This window comes from Vicia villosa, unplaced genomic scaffold (assembly GCF_029867415.1).
Source record: "Vicia villosa cultivar HV-30 ecotype Madison, WI unplaced genomic scaffold, Vvil1.0 ctg.002171F_1_1, whole genome shotgun sequence".
NCBI classification, from domain to species: domain Eukaryota; kingdom Viridiplantae; phylum Streptophyta; class Magnoliopsida; order Fabales; family Fabaceae; genus Vicia; species Vicia villosa.
In genome coordinates, this window is record NW_026705859.1 from 120,858 (window position 1) to 136,327 (window position 15,470).

Genomic DNA, 15,470 nt, shown 5'->3' on the forward strand with positions numbered 1-15,470 from the left:
TGTAAATACAAATATTTTTATAAACTAAAAGAAGTTTATTGTTTATAAAAATATTTTTAAAAATGGAAAAAATTATTGTTGATACAAATATTTTTTTAAATGGAAAAATGTATTATTGATATAGATATTTTTATAAACGAAAAAAGTGTATTGTTGATATACATATTTTTATCAGTGGAAAAAGTGTATTGTTCATACAAATATTTGTACCAACAAAAAAGCGTATTGTTGATACAAATATTATTATTAACGAATAATATTATTGTTGATGAAAATTATTGTATAAACGGGAAAACGTGTGTTATTGATACAAATATTTATATAAACGGGTAAAAGTCTATTGTTGATATAAATATTTTTATAGACGATAATAAGTGTATTGTTGATGATTTGTTTAACCATATTTCCATTATTTTTTAAAATACTATTTGGATCAATGGATAATAGATAATGGTTTATGCATATAATTGGTCTATGTTTGAAATTATGTGAAAAGTAATGGACTATAATTTTTTTTCAAAACTGACCAATTATATATTGCACGTGTAATGTGAATCCCGATGGGACCTGTGCGATAGCATGGGTATCTTACTAGTTTGAAACAAAACTATATAGAAACAGAGTTCCAATAAACGGAACCCATGGACCATATTCTTCTCCAAACTGAGTTTTGGTCACGTCTCCAATAAATTCAAGTATATATTCAAATAAATTCTGACCAGATGTGGGAATACTTGCAGTTTTCTAATAACTAGAATGGTTTATATTAAAAAGATAGCAATTACAACCCAAGAGGTAATAAGTACTTGAGCATGCAATTGAAAATACCTTATTTGTCAATCGAAATGTTGACTTATTCTCACAATAGATACATCATAGAATATGTTTAATGTGTTGATGTAACATATATAGAACATTCATATTGCCCTGCCATCTAAAATAAAAATATATATAACTTGAAAGAGAAATATTTTAATTCAACAATTTTCTTATTTTACTTTGATTTTCTATTTTGAATACCTACTTATCACAATTTTGTAATGCTATAATAACGAATTCAAAAATCTATGACCTCCCGTCCAACCAAATATAAATATTGATTTATCTTATTAATAGTAAAACAAATTGTATATAGCTAGAACGACCCTCACAAATTGAAAAAACTAATTTGTTAAGAACTAATTGGAGGGAAGTTATATCATCATCATTAGCCAGAATTGAAATATCTGTAAGATCTAGGTCACAATTTGTATCGATTAAACAAATTGTTGGAACTCCCAAATCGATACATTCTTGAAGAGCCGTATATTCTTCTTACTGATCAACGATTATTATAGTATCATGTAATCTTGTCATATATTTTATACCACCTAGATATGTCTCGAAATGAGATAATTGTCTCTTCAACATAGTGTCATCTTTTTTTGGAAGACAGTTCAGTTTTCCCGTCTTTTGCTCCGTTCAAATGTCCTTGAACTTACGAAGTCTTGTTTCGGTAGTATACCAATCCGTTAACATACCTTAGAGCCATTTTTTATTAACATAATAACATCAAGCTCTCATTATAGCTTGTGTTACTAAATCATGTGCTTTTTTTTGGTACCAACCATTAAAAATTGTTTTCCTTTGCTTGTTCCACTGAAAGCCAAATCACAAGCTTCTGATAAAAAATGAGCAATTTTAGTAAATTTGTAATATGAATACCTTTCCAATTACCGATATAAAAGGTGTCATTCGAGGACTCAATTTCCTAGTATCATGGCCAAAATGAACTCCAACTTCCATGATCTCTTCAGAAGTTATGTTCCAATATCTTTAGCAATAAATAATTGTTTTGATGGAACCTTCTCTCTTATAAACGATTGGCCGTTAAGATATAATTAGGTCATTCTTTTATTTCAATTTATTATTATTTTTTATTATACTTTATTACCAATCAAATGACTGCATTTAGGGCTCGTTTGGTTCAACGGATGAGAGGGGAGGGGAGGGATTTTAATAAAGGGAAGGGGAGGTGAAGGGATGTATTTTAATTAAATGTATGTTTGGTTCAAAAGAGGGGCAGGGGAGGGGAGGGGAGGGACACATTTTAATCAAATATATGTTTGGTTCACAAGGGGGATGGGAGAGATTTTAAAACTACTTTACATTTTTACCCTTAAAATATTATAACACTCTTACTAAATAAAATAAGAACAAAATGATATTCACCAAATTTTTTTTTCAACTCATGAACAAGATAGATAATCACAAATAAAATATTTAATATTTCAAATACTTAGAAATATATTAAAGTGTAAATAAAATATTGATAAATGCCATAAAATCATTATGTTATCAATCTTCAAATGAATTATTTTCTCATCTTGATCTTGATGATCCATCTAATCTCATAAAATATTTATAAAATAAATTTATATATAATATATAACTCATATACTACAATTATAAATCGATATGTAATACAACACAACAACTTATAAAACAATTACGTTATTACAAACAAAACAAAAAATGAAAATAAACAAAATAAAACACAGAAAAATTAAAAATAAACAGAATAAGACACATGAAAAAAAAATTGAGTCATAGTAATTAAACAATGGAGTTGCCGTTAAAAATATGAAACTTTTTAATAAAATGACAAATTAGCATATAATATTTATTAAGGACAATTTTTTATTATGATAAAAAAATGAGGATAATTTTGTCAATATAAAAAAAAATAGATTTTAATATAACTCATCTCCCTCCCCTCCCCTCCAAAACCCCCAACTCGGAGGAAACGAAAAATTGCTCTCGGAGGGATTTAGATTACCTCCCCTCCCCTCCTCTCATAAAAAATTGAACCAAACATAATTAGTTTAAAATATTTCCTCTTCTCCCCTCCCCTCCCCTCCAAACCCACCCCCCCCAACCAAACGGACCCTTAAAGATTTAAGGGGATGAGTCGAATTCGCTTTTAGGAACCATTTAATCTAATGTATCACATAAATTCTTTGAAATGAGAAAAATCAAATAATTTACCGTGATGGAACCAAAATATTTCTAATTTCTACTTCGAATAAATTTTTTTCCTGAGTAATCTTGTTATATTGCCTTGATAGTAAGCGGTGCATTATTCTTTTGAATCCATTACCAAAAGGTATCAATCCCCTAAACTAACATTCTCTTTAAGACCATTCAACCAATTAATACGAACCTGAATAGTGGATTTTGCTAAAACTCTAGTTTCTTGAAAACTCGCTTCGCATATGAAACATTGAGTATTCAGAGATGTTTTTGTTATACCCAATAATGTATCTCGGTAACAAATTGTTTCTTCCAAGGCACGCCTCGTTCATTATGCTCGCAATAATCCAATTAGCTCGCTAGATTAAAAATACATTAGACATTCCATCTTCTGAAACCAAGACTTTGGATGTTATTTGACGCAGAATGATCTCGATATGTCTATTTTGGATGTGTACTCCCAGAGATCGATAAAGCTTTTGGATTTTATTAATCACATAAATACGAATTTGTGTTATAGTTAGCTTAGCACCAATCAAGAATCCCCAAAGAATGTAGAGAATTTTTGTTATACACTCGTTCCAAGCATTAATTATGTTTTCTAGATTCATGGATAGTGAATCAATCAAACATACTTCTAATATCTGTTCCACTTTTGGAAGACCTTGTGTTATATCACCTGATCTCAATTTTTCATATATGAATGTAACTAAAATATCTCATTGATAAAGGATATCCCCATAATGGGTGTGAATGGTTGCTCCTGGAGTCGTCAAATAAGGATTATCCTATCTTATTATTACAAAATCCATTTGAACTGTTATAACTTTACCGAATTTTAGTTTTAGGTGTGGTCCATTTTTCATTTGAGCTATACATATATTTTCACAAATAAATTTTCCAAAAATTATTATTGTAAACATTTTTTCACAATGAAAATGATGGAGAAAAACCCAATTCAAAAGAATTGGATTCTAAAAGATATCTGTATAGATCGGGTATAAATTTTTTCTCATTTTCGTCCCTTAAATAATATTTAATTACTTGAAAATTTTCACTTAATTTGTCAAGTTGCAAATTTTTAATGATTGAGGTTTGATTATGAGTTATTAAATGATAAAGTGAATAAAAGAATTCGCAACTAGAAGAGCTATTCCTAAAGGGCCCAACAAATACCTATCGTTAGTTGGTTCAGTGGTGATTGGTGCTGGACTTGGTAGGGAGAACCACGGTTCGATCCCCCGCAACTGCGATCGGGAGGGGGATGGAACCACTTGATACCAGAACTCGCCCCCGAACCGGACTAAACCGGTGGTATAAAGCCAAAAAAAAAGGGCCCAACAAATTATTATTATTATTATTTGAAATTAAAGGATTTTTTTAATTCCATCTTGCGATTTTACATTGTTAAATGGTCTCATTTGAAAACAACTAGATGATGACAAAATTATCCAAGATCAACATTATTTATTTTTATTCAACAACATACGAATAGTTTGGCGCTTTTGGGTAAGTGATTGTTGAATTTTTCCCTTGGAATGAATAGAAAAAATGGATTGAGTCAATCCAATTTACTATCCCCGATCAATCCTAAACCAGATGGGTCATTTCTTTTTCTAATATATGAAATATTAGGTTTTACTAAGTCAACTATTAGAAAATACTTAATCAAATCATTTGTACTTACTTCAATAAAGGAAGCAGGGGCCTCCTTAATAGAAGAAATTTTTTTAGCCGTGATTTCAATGGAAGACTAAATAAGTCTAAACTAATTGAATCCTTGTGTCAGAAATTCCCCAAATAGATCTTCCATTCCCATAAAGAATATAATTGAAAAATTTTAGTTCTAGAATATCCTTTTTTTGGGAATAGATCTTGGGGAAAATGTTGTACAAAATTGACATTGTCAAGTATTTCATATTAAATTACAGGTCAAACCAAAACAAAGTAATTTTATTGGTAGTTGTGATCCATTAGACATAGGTCAAATTTTTAATTTTTTGATTCCTTGCATTTTTTACCGTTCCGGACTGTATCACGATGGTGGATCACTAACTTTTGAAAATAATGTCAACTTTAAAATCAAAGGTATAAGTATCATTGGTAAAAATGATTCTGCTAATGTTGAGGGTCTTCAATATGTGGAAAGTATGAATCATATCTTATTAAGTATATGTCAACTATGTGATAATGTTTTTAAACCTGGTTTGATGCTAGCAGGACCAGGTTTGATGCCCTGAGTAGGGCGAGAGAGAAGACCAATTGAAATTTGTCCATGTTATCTGCAAAATACAACCACAAATGTCAAAAAATAAACCTCTAGGACTACGCCCTCACCAAAGATCTCCTTCCTCTCTGCACGATCAACCACATTTACAGTAGCGCAGGTGTCAATTAATTTCTTCCTTTGTAGGGAAGACAACACTTCGTTGGGGCCAAATACTTCTTTGTAACAAATTCCTTGATACATGGATTTTAAATCCTCCCTCATCTTAACCTCTTTAGTGGAGATAGTGTCCACCTTGATCTTGTAGAAAGAAGCTGCATAACGGAAGTGAGGCCATGATCAATATTTCATAAACATACTCTTGCAATAACGAGGGCACTTGGTCGAGCTAAATCAAAATGAAACATGAGCATCCGGAGTAAGTAATTTCACCAGCATGAAACACCTTAGTAAGTCGCCCCAATCGTTGGTGAAATGATTAAACCAAGCAAGGTCTCGTCGAAGTTCGATAAGCCCCTGATAATGGATGTCATTATGGGAGGTATGCAAAATATAAAATATGTAGAAGAATAACCGGGGAGAGGGTTTCCAGAACTTATACTCGAACCAAAATTGAAACGCCTTTATGTAGGCCTAAGAGCCTGAAGGAATCTGAGAGATGGCAAGTTTTAAGTGCTTCAGTACGACCATCTCAAGTTTGGACGAAGGTAGCCGCAACCCTTTCCTGGTGAACAGGCACTCATAAAATGGAACTAAACACTCATCAAAGGAACTGCGTATCCTTTTTTCTAGTACATAGGAAGAATAGACTAATCTGAAGGATCGCTGACCACATTGTTGGTCGCGCCTATAACCTTCTCAGTACTTAAAGTATAAGGGATCCTAATATTTTTCTGCCATCTAGTTATACTTAATTGTGTCAGTCGGCTCCACCAACGTCACCCTTTTCATGGATAACTCATCAACTTTAAAATGCTCGGCAGGTTTAAGCCAAGAAACTATGTTTGATCGACCCTTGTATTCCATTTGGGCCTTGATGTTAGCATTGTTGGGGTATTTATTTTAGGTTCTCATGTACATCTAGATGAAATCTCCAGCGCATTTTCTTCTTAGTCTAGTGGCTTCCATTTCCGAGGCAGATAAAGAGGGAAAAGTTGAAGCTCCGACAACACGAGAAGAAGGGGGAATGGAAGTAGCCACATGATCCTCCTTAACATCATCATCAGACAAGAGGGAATCGAAATAGGAATCACTAGAGGAAACTCACTCATCCTGAGAACCTACTGAAAGTCTTTCCGAATTGAATCATCAGTGAAGGGTATAACTTCAGGGCCCAAGAAATCATAGATAAAGGGAAAAAGGTTTGAGCCATGAGATACTCCCGCTCTGGAAGTATGGGAGACATTATTCTCAGAATCTCTAGTCAAGCTAATAGGATTTTATCACTCATTTTGATCAAAGTACATGAATTGCTTAAGGTAAAAGTTTGAGGTGAGGGAATTACCTAGTAAGGTGAAGTTGGCGAAATAAAATGTAATAAGGAGAAATGGAAGCTTGAGTAAGAAGTTGCAACTACTCTGGTATATATTCCCAAGAAAGAAGAGAAGAAAACTTTTGCGAATGAAAGCTGGTTTTTCGAGGAATGCGAAAAGTTTACCAGCGTATAACAATCCATGGGGAAGGCAAGCAACGAGCCAGACCAACAAAAGTGAGTAGTTACAAAATCAACAATTGTGTTGTCCCTTGGAAACATATAGAAAGTCGTATGCACTCAAGTACACTACAAGCAACGTCCTGCCCTAACTAGTCACCTCAAGTCACGCGCCCGAAAGAAGCCGCAAAACGTTCCAATGATGGGAAGGCATTCAATGCGCTCGTTCCCCACGAATTTCTTAATAGACTTTAAGCGTTTCCACTTCTGATTTAAAGCGAACAACATTCTCATAGGTCGGCCACAATCACTAAAGACTTCCATGGCTTATTAAAGTCCGACAAATATTGGGGGCAACTGTTCTTAGTCGGACAAAATCTCAGAAAGCAAAGGTTCAAATTGATATCAATCCACTTCAAATTACCCAAGTATAATAAGTCATCACACAAGTTATTCAATATACACTTTTTTATCTCCACTTTTATTACACTTATCTTGAATTCTGAATTTATTTCTCATCAGAGATCAGCAACATATATTTAAAATTCCTCAGCATAATCTAAATGTAGTTCATGAATGAAGTAATTTCTTAATTATATTTCACAATAACTCATAAAATAGAAAAACTATTAAAACACAATTTTACCAATTCCCCTTCTAACAAATACAAAATGAAACTACCCAAATATTTCCTCTAGCTCGTGACAATAGTATATAAATTGTACGAACACCAATATATAAATGCAAGCATATAGAACCAAAAAATCTAATAAAAAACACTGCTCTTGTAAAAAGAATAGAAAAAGAAGAAACATTGCTGACTCCTTTATCCCTGGTGTTCCAGTCTTCACATAGCTCTACTTCCCAACCTTATAATGAAAAAGATTATTTGTACAAAAACAACAAGTTCACTATAGAACACAATGCAATATGGTATCTCATTTAGTATATTGCAAACAAGAACAAGAACAAGAGCATAAATATGAACATATATACATTTATGCATATACCATATTCAAATTTCAAAGTTCAAACTACATTTTTGTCATCCGAAAAAAACCCTACTCATCTTGATCTACCCATCCATCCCATCCATTAATTCCCAATACAGGCTGGCATCTTGGTCACGATAATGATCGCAAGATCCGTACCCATATTCGAAACAAAAACACCGGAAGACACACCTAAGATTATTATGATAATAAAAAAATAAAACATGAGTTCATGTTCCTTAAACATTGTTTCTGATCATGTTCTCAGCGATCTGACCCAACGACTGTAAATTACAACGTACGATAGTGTCAACAAAAACGCACGTTTCCTCCTTCGTATTCCCTTGCGGTACATCAACGACGTATGACTCAATGACAAGTGTCCTGTTTCCGTCTACCGAATGAAGCGTCGTCACCGACCGATAGTTTCTCAGACGGTGTTCCCCACCGACAATGCTGAAGCTGATGACGTGTCTCTCATCGTCGAGAATCTCCAACCGCTCTGTGCTCGACTCAGCTGGTAGCCCGGAAACCACGCGAACTTCGCGGACTGCACCGACGTTAATGCCGTCTCCGGTAATGACGTGGCAACTTTTTACGAAGTTCTTGTATCCTTGCGGGTTGTCGAAGCGTCGAACCACCGGCCATACCGCGGAGACGGGTGCGTCGATGTTTTGAGTCACGACGGAGCAACACTGGTTGGATCCCAGTCCCACCATATGCGCGTGGTGAAGACGACGCGCTGCCGTGGGTGGTGGTGGAGTTTGTGGCTGTTTAGGACAGTTTACACCGTTGGCGATGGCTGCTGAAGCGGCTGCATCGGTTGAAGGATTGAATCTCTCAAGCTGAAGAGAAGAAGGCATTTTTATTATTTTTTTTATAAATATTTAAAAGAGAAAATAAGAAAAAAAGTGTGTGAGAAATGAGAATGTGTGATATTGATTTATTGATGAAGAAGAAGAAGAAAATGAAGAAACCTTTATATTGTGTGAGTAATATTTTTGTAGTACAAGTTGGAATAGATTTGGTGTTGAGGGTTTTTTTTTTCTTTGTTCTTTTTCAGCTTCGAGAGATAAGAGCGAAGCTGAGAAAGGAAGAGATAATAATAGGTAGGAATGGGATTGAGGTTGGTTTGTTTGGTTATACAAGGTTGTTTTTGTTATTGATTTTTTGCAAAGCCACGAAGGAGCTTACGCATGGTTATGCAAGTGGATCATCAACTTGCAAGTGTATTTGGTCTTAGTTTTATCATTTATCCCATTTTTTCTTTATTTCAAACTTCAACCTTTTGCTTCTCTCCCTCCATCTCTATTATTTTATTGTTCACTTGTATATAATTAGTTTTTTTTTTTTTTTAATTTGCCAACTTCTTTCCTATGGATCCCACCATACTTTTTACTATTGTATTTTCTTTATTTTTTAGGTATTGTATTGGTTTTTCTTTATAAATACAATAAATTAAATTGCACAATAATAATCTTTTAATTTAGTTTTTCAAAATTTCTTGGATTATATATATATATATATATATATATATACACTTTGATCCATGTTCTGGGTCGTCTAAAAAAGGAAAATGTTTAATAATGATGCAATGTAGCATTTAGAGTATTTAGCGTATAATAAGTAGACTATTTTTTCATCGAACATGCATCCCTTACGGGAGTGTTCTACCAACCGTTCAGATTAATCTTACAACTAATTGCATCTCATGCCTTGCCACATGTGATAAGCTGCCAATCATTTCTCCTGTTTAAAGAGGGAAGCGTGTCATTTTTCAAGTATTCAAATCCTCTCTAGTTCAAACATCATTTTTCAGTATCATACTGACTTGGGTGTTGAGTGTTGATATGTTAATTTTGCAGTTCAGTCTCTCACCATCATATCAGAAAGCTAAGAACCACTGCATCACACTTTAAATCCTTACACTCCGATCAACTCTAGTTCTACTTCGAAACATTTGCACCATCTGTGAGAATAAAATTTTGATTCTTATGATTCTCCACGATTAAACTTCATCTAATTCAATTGAGTCTCCTTTGTTAAAAATTTGCATCTCATCCATTCGAAGCATAGATTTCCATTTCCTAATATTCTACTAAATTCCAACTTATTATTCTTCAAATCCTTACAGTACTACATATAATATGTTTCATGGCAAAGCTTTCACCTCGACTTGTCAATAACCGTGGTATATGTCATTCACCATAACTTGTTGTTTTAATCTTTAATCATGTCCATGCAATGTGTTAGAAATGGTAACATTGTGTCTTCTTATTATCTTATTATTTGGGTTTTAATTTGTGTTAGAAATAGTAACATTGTGTTATTACTTAAGTGTTGTGTGTGTTTCTATGTTCTGAATCATTTTGGATGACGTGTTGTGTGATGTGACTTTGAAATTCATGTTGGGGTCTCTGTTATATGTTCCTTTTTTTAATTTACACATACATGGGCGATTCGACAAACATCTCTCATACAACATATGTTGCAACCTCTTTTAATACAAAAAGTAAAAGAAAAACTAGAGATGCCACATGTAACATCCCGAAAATTCTTATTTAATTAATTTAATTAAATTTTAAATTAATTATTGGAAATTAGCATTTTATCGAATTATGTGGAAAATTATAAAATGTTAAGTTATTGGGCCATGTGGTGGAATTAGTAAGGTGGAGGTGTAATTGTGAAGGAGCCCATTACTAATTTATTTTATGTTTCATAAAATAAGGAAAACAAGAGGGGAAAGAAATTAGAACGTGAAAACAAGAAGTTGTGAGAAGAGGGAGAGCTGAGGAACGTGAAGGAGAACCAAAGAGGAAGAAGACCTATTCAAGAATTTGGCTAAGGTAAGGGGAGACTTATCTGATTAGCATCTATTATCGGGTTAGGGGTTGATAATACTGAATAGGTGTAGAATTCGGGTCGATTGAGTCATATGATAGATTTAGGGATTGAGTCAAATTGTATGATGTTTGATCCCCTATGTTTGAATCCATGATGTTTGTGTTGTTATGGTCTCAATTGATGCGTAATTGGTGTATTATGATGTGTATTTCGTGTTGTATGTGCATGCCATTTCCTTAAATTCGTACTGGCATGAATTGAATGAGTTTGGAATGTGCAGAATGCTGTTTTTCTGCGATTTGGGGTTTCTGAAAATCGCCAGTTCGCGCCGCGTCCCAGGGTTGGCGCCGCGAATTGCTTGGCAGAAAGCCAGGAAGTTTTGATGTATTCAGTATGCGCCGCGAGCACATGGTTGCGCCGCGAGCACATGGTTGCGCCGCGAAGGCGTACTCCTTTTCCCGTTTCGCGCCGCGAGCACATGTTTGTGTCGCGAAGTGCTTGGCAGAGGGCCAAGGAGTTTTGAGACGCTCAGTTCGCGCCGCGAACCAAGGTTGGCGTCGCGTGCTGTTAGTGACAGACTATTTTTGAAAAGTTTAAAGATGCATAACTTTTGAACCGTTAGTCCGTTTTGTGTGTCGTTTCGAGCTAAACGAACCTTGTGGAATAATCTATTTGATGATTAATGATGTGATTGTGATTGAATGATGCATATATATATATATATATATATATATATATATATATACATGCTTGATGATGATGATGATTATGACGAAATGAGTATGTGATGATGTTACTCATAGACTTGACGATGGTATAAGTATGTTCATGTATGTTTGCATTCATTCATATTCATTGATGATGTTGTATCCATGATGATGTGTTGTATCAGTAAAGGGCATGATTCCCATTGTGTGGAATCTGTGCTGGCAGGACCGTATCTTGATGATGTTGGATCGGTCATGGGTTATTCCCATTTGATGATGTTGGTACCACATGTATAGTGTCAGTTCATACATATGCATACTTTTATAACATGATTGGATGTATTCCAGTGTTATAATTATTAATGATGTGTTGGTTGATTGTTTTGTGATGATAAAACTTGTCTGAATGTCTGTTATGAAACGATTGGGTGAATGATGCAACTATGATGTGTTTTTGCTTTATAACCTTATAACATTTGTTAATTATGATGAGACTCACCCTTACATGTTGTCATTTTCAGATTGAGGATAACGGCTGTTCGACTCGGTGAGGATTAGCTCATGAGTCAGTTATTTAGATAGCGTCTGGTGTCATGCTCTGATATTTGTAACACTGGGGACGCGATGTTTAGAGTTTATGGTTTATAACTCTGGTTATGTTTTGATGTTTTGGAGGATAAGTTTTATAGATGTTAAACTTAATCCGTATGATTTGATTCCGCTGTGTTAACATGAAATGTTTTTAACTGATGATGATTGCCTCAGTGAATGCATGACATAACTGAACGATGTTTTATTTAATTTTGAATTGTGGCACCCTTATTTTCATGTACTCTGAATAAACTTATTTAATTGCCGCGGGGTTAGTAAGGGGTGTTACACCACAATGTTGAATAAGGTTAAAAAAAACCCGTGAAAGCAGTGTTCACTCCCTTGTTAATTTTGATGCAAGAAACGATAAGGTTTAGATGAAAATATTGATGATTTTAAGAGTTACGTGACATTACAAGGTAGAAGCAACGTGAGTATTTTGATAGATACTTGACACGACATTGACAGTGATTTGAAAGATAGCATATGGACAGATAATTCGATATTTGTTATGAATTTTATGATTTGTTTTACAAGTATAGATGATCATTAATTTTTTTGGTTTAATATTAATATATAAGGGTGTTCGCGGTGCGGTTTGGACGATTTTAACTCTAAAAATCATCCGAACTGCAAGAGGAAAAAATGTGCGGTTCGGTTGACTTTCAAAAATTAAATCGAATCAAATCAAACTAATATGGTTTGGATTGGTTCGGTTTTTTACAAAAAAAAATTATTGAGCCATAGATACACATATAGAGGAAAATATAATTTTGTGTTTAATCGTTTAAACAATACCATAAAAAGTTTATGATTGTCAAAATAGGTTTATAATTTGATACATAAAATTGTGTCTTCCAATTTTATCTTAGATCTAAAGAGTTATATACATGAAATTGCATTCTTACAATAAAACATATTTTGTCAAAATAGTATTTATAAAAGAATAATATTTTGTTTTTTCTTGATGATATGTAATTTAAAATAAGTATCATACAAAGAATATGATAAAATATGAAAATAATACTTGTTGATTTCTCTAAAGAATTAAAGGAATATATGTTGGTTAGTAAAATTTTATAACATAATGTTGTTTGATTTGGTTTGGTTCGGTTTGCAATATACAAACCGCAAACCGAATCGAACTGCGTGGTTCCATTAGAAAATGACCCAAACACATTCGAACCAAATGTGGTTTTTTGCGGTTTCGGTTTGGTTCGATTCGGTTTGGCGGTTTTCTTTTGGTCCGGTTCGATTTTGAACGCTTCAGCTAATATCAACTATATTATGTAAACATAGGATGTGTTTATTGTTCTAGAGGATAATATGTTGAAAAAGAAATGGCTTGCATATGTTGGTGAGCGTTGGAGGGGTTTTAAGACACAACCCACACCTGATTATATAAATCATTCAGGTGATAACGAAGTGCCTCCATACATGAAATATTTATTTATCAATAAGAAAGTTTGAGAGAATTTGGTAAAGTTGATCTTTTATATGTGGTGTGGGATGTATTGGTTGAACAAGCCAAAGTTGGTATCTTCATTCCACAAGATCGTCATGGCATCTTTGTAGAAGTGATTGGAACTGAGGAGCGTGTTGGACATGTCTGTGGTCATGGAAGAGGCGTCGACTTGAAGTTATTTTTTGGACCATCGCTAGCGATTAACGAAGTAAATCATAAGAAAGAAATTGAAGAGATAGTTGCTGAAAAATATGAGGGATGTATTAGAACGGGAGCAAGACAAATGGATACAGGAGGTGACGGAGAAATAGACTAAGGAGAAACGTGTGAGGGTGCATCAGGAGGAGCAGAAGAGGTTGTTACAAGAGGTGCAGGAGATGGTCTAGGAGGAGTGTACCCGCAATGTGATCGAAGTATAAGTATAAGTTAAAACAATTGTGTTGTATGTTGTTGTTATTTTTTGTGTATTTTAATTTTTGTAATGTATTTTAGTTGTTTTTATGATGCTAAAATTGAAATCAATAGGTGTACTCAACCACCCAGTTTCAGATCAGTCGGACATGATACTTAAGAAAGTATTTGAGAAAGTTGTTATGGATGATGCGCAATCACGAAAGATAGTTGTTCTGTCCTACAACACAATATTAAGACCACACCACCTCAACTAGATAATACTCGGAGATTATCAAGGATGATAAAGTAGATTCCATACATTTGTGAATTTACATTAAAACATGAACCAAAACAATCTTTTATACTTCATAAGAATTGTTTTATGGAATTTTTAAAGGCAAATGATTGACTAGACATACCCATACTACAATTGTGGTGCTTGTAAGTATAATTTTTACGGTGATTTCAATTTATATTCATTGTTCTCATACTTTAACATAAAGATTTAACTTTTGCATTAACTTTTAATTAGGTCCATGCATGAGACGTGTTTACGGTGATTTCAATTTATATTCATTGTTCTCAAACCTTATCAAAAACCTTCGCTGGTAATGAAGTAATCCCTGATGTCATCAGTGAAGATCATCCAATCTCGGTCAAGTCGAGTCCCAACTTAAGCAAATCTACCATAAAGACTGAGGACGCAAAGGATCGTCTTCTGGAAGATAAGAAAGTTACGAGTATTGATCCAGAGAAAATGTATCGAAAACTGGAACATCAATAACAGGGAAGACTTATGTGTCTAAGATGAAATCTTTCAAGAAAGATCATGTTCAGATCCATGATTCTGATTCAAATAATGATGAAGATTTGATCAACTTCAAGGATTCAAATAGTGCATACAATTACTGGGTGGTGGAGGTTGTTCCACGATTAGGATAATTATTTTGATTGTGTCCAACCTGACGACATATACTACACTTCCTTTCCATTTTTTCATGCGCGTCCATTTCAGTTCTAATATGCGAGCTGTTGGGGCGACCCTTTTTCTTCCTTCGTATCATGTCATTGTGCCAAACTACTTCCCCTTCACACGCAGACCAGTAATCCTCTTTTGTCATCACTGGAAATGCTTCAGTATATACGCCGATCAAGGTATCAGCCTTGTAAACAGGAGATAGCAATATTAAGGCATCTCTGTGAGCATATGCACATGCTGCTATGACATGTGAACAAGGCATTCGAAAGACTTGAAATTTTCCGCAATCGCACCAACCTTCTTGTATTAGGACCTGTTACTCTTGTCTTGGCAACCCCACGTTTATGGTCAATTGTTTTTTGACACTTAAAGTGCGACTAAACAAGTGTGCTCTTGAGAAATAGAATCTATCACCCAGAAATCACTTCTTTTCCTGTATGAAGCTGTCAACCTAAACATACACTCTGCATTTGTACAAGATTTTATACCTCTCCGATTGTATGGTATGAGAACTATGGCAGGTTTGAGAATGCAGGGTTTAAGATTTTTTTGATTAAATTATAATTAAATAAAATTTTATAAAAAATTTTCCACGATAAAGTTGTG

At 34.0% G+C, this 15,470-nt stretch overlaps 1 protein-coding gene and 2 pseudogenes across 1 annotated transcript; all 3 read right to left on the reverse strand.

Annotated features, from left to right (window-relative positions):
* Positions 1-1,101: 1,101 nt before the first annotated feature.
* Positions 1,102-2,838, reverse strand: LOC131638102 (small ribosomal subunit protein uS2c-like; annotated as a pseudogene).
* Positions 2,839-2,986: 148 nt separating this feature from the next.
* Positions 2,987-5,503, reverse strand: LOC131638103 (DNA-directed RNA polymerase subunit beta''-like; annotated as a pseudogene).
* A 2,047-nt stretch (positions 5,504-7,550) lies between these two features.
* On the reverse strand, positions 7,551-9,168 carry LOC131638090 (abscisic acid receptor PYL4-like). Its single transcript, XM_058908642.1, has one exon. The coding sequence runs from the start codon at positions 8,743-8,745 to the stop codon at positions 8,122-8,124; it is 624 nt and encodes a 207-aa protein (XP_058764625.1). The 5' UTR covers positions 8,746-9,168; the 3' UTR covers positions 7,551-8,121.
* Positions 9,169-15,470: the final 6,302 nt, after the last annotated feature.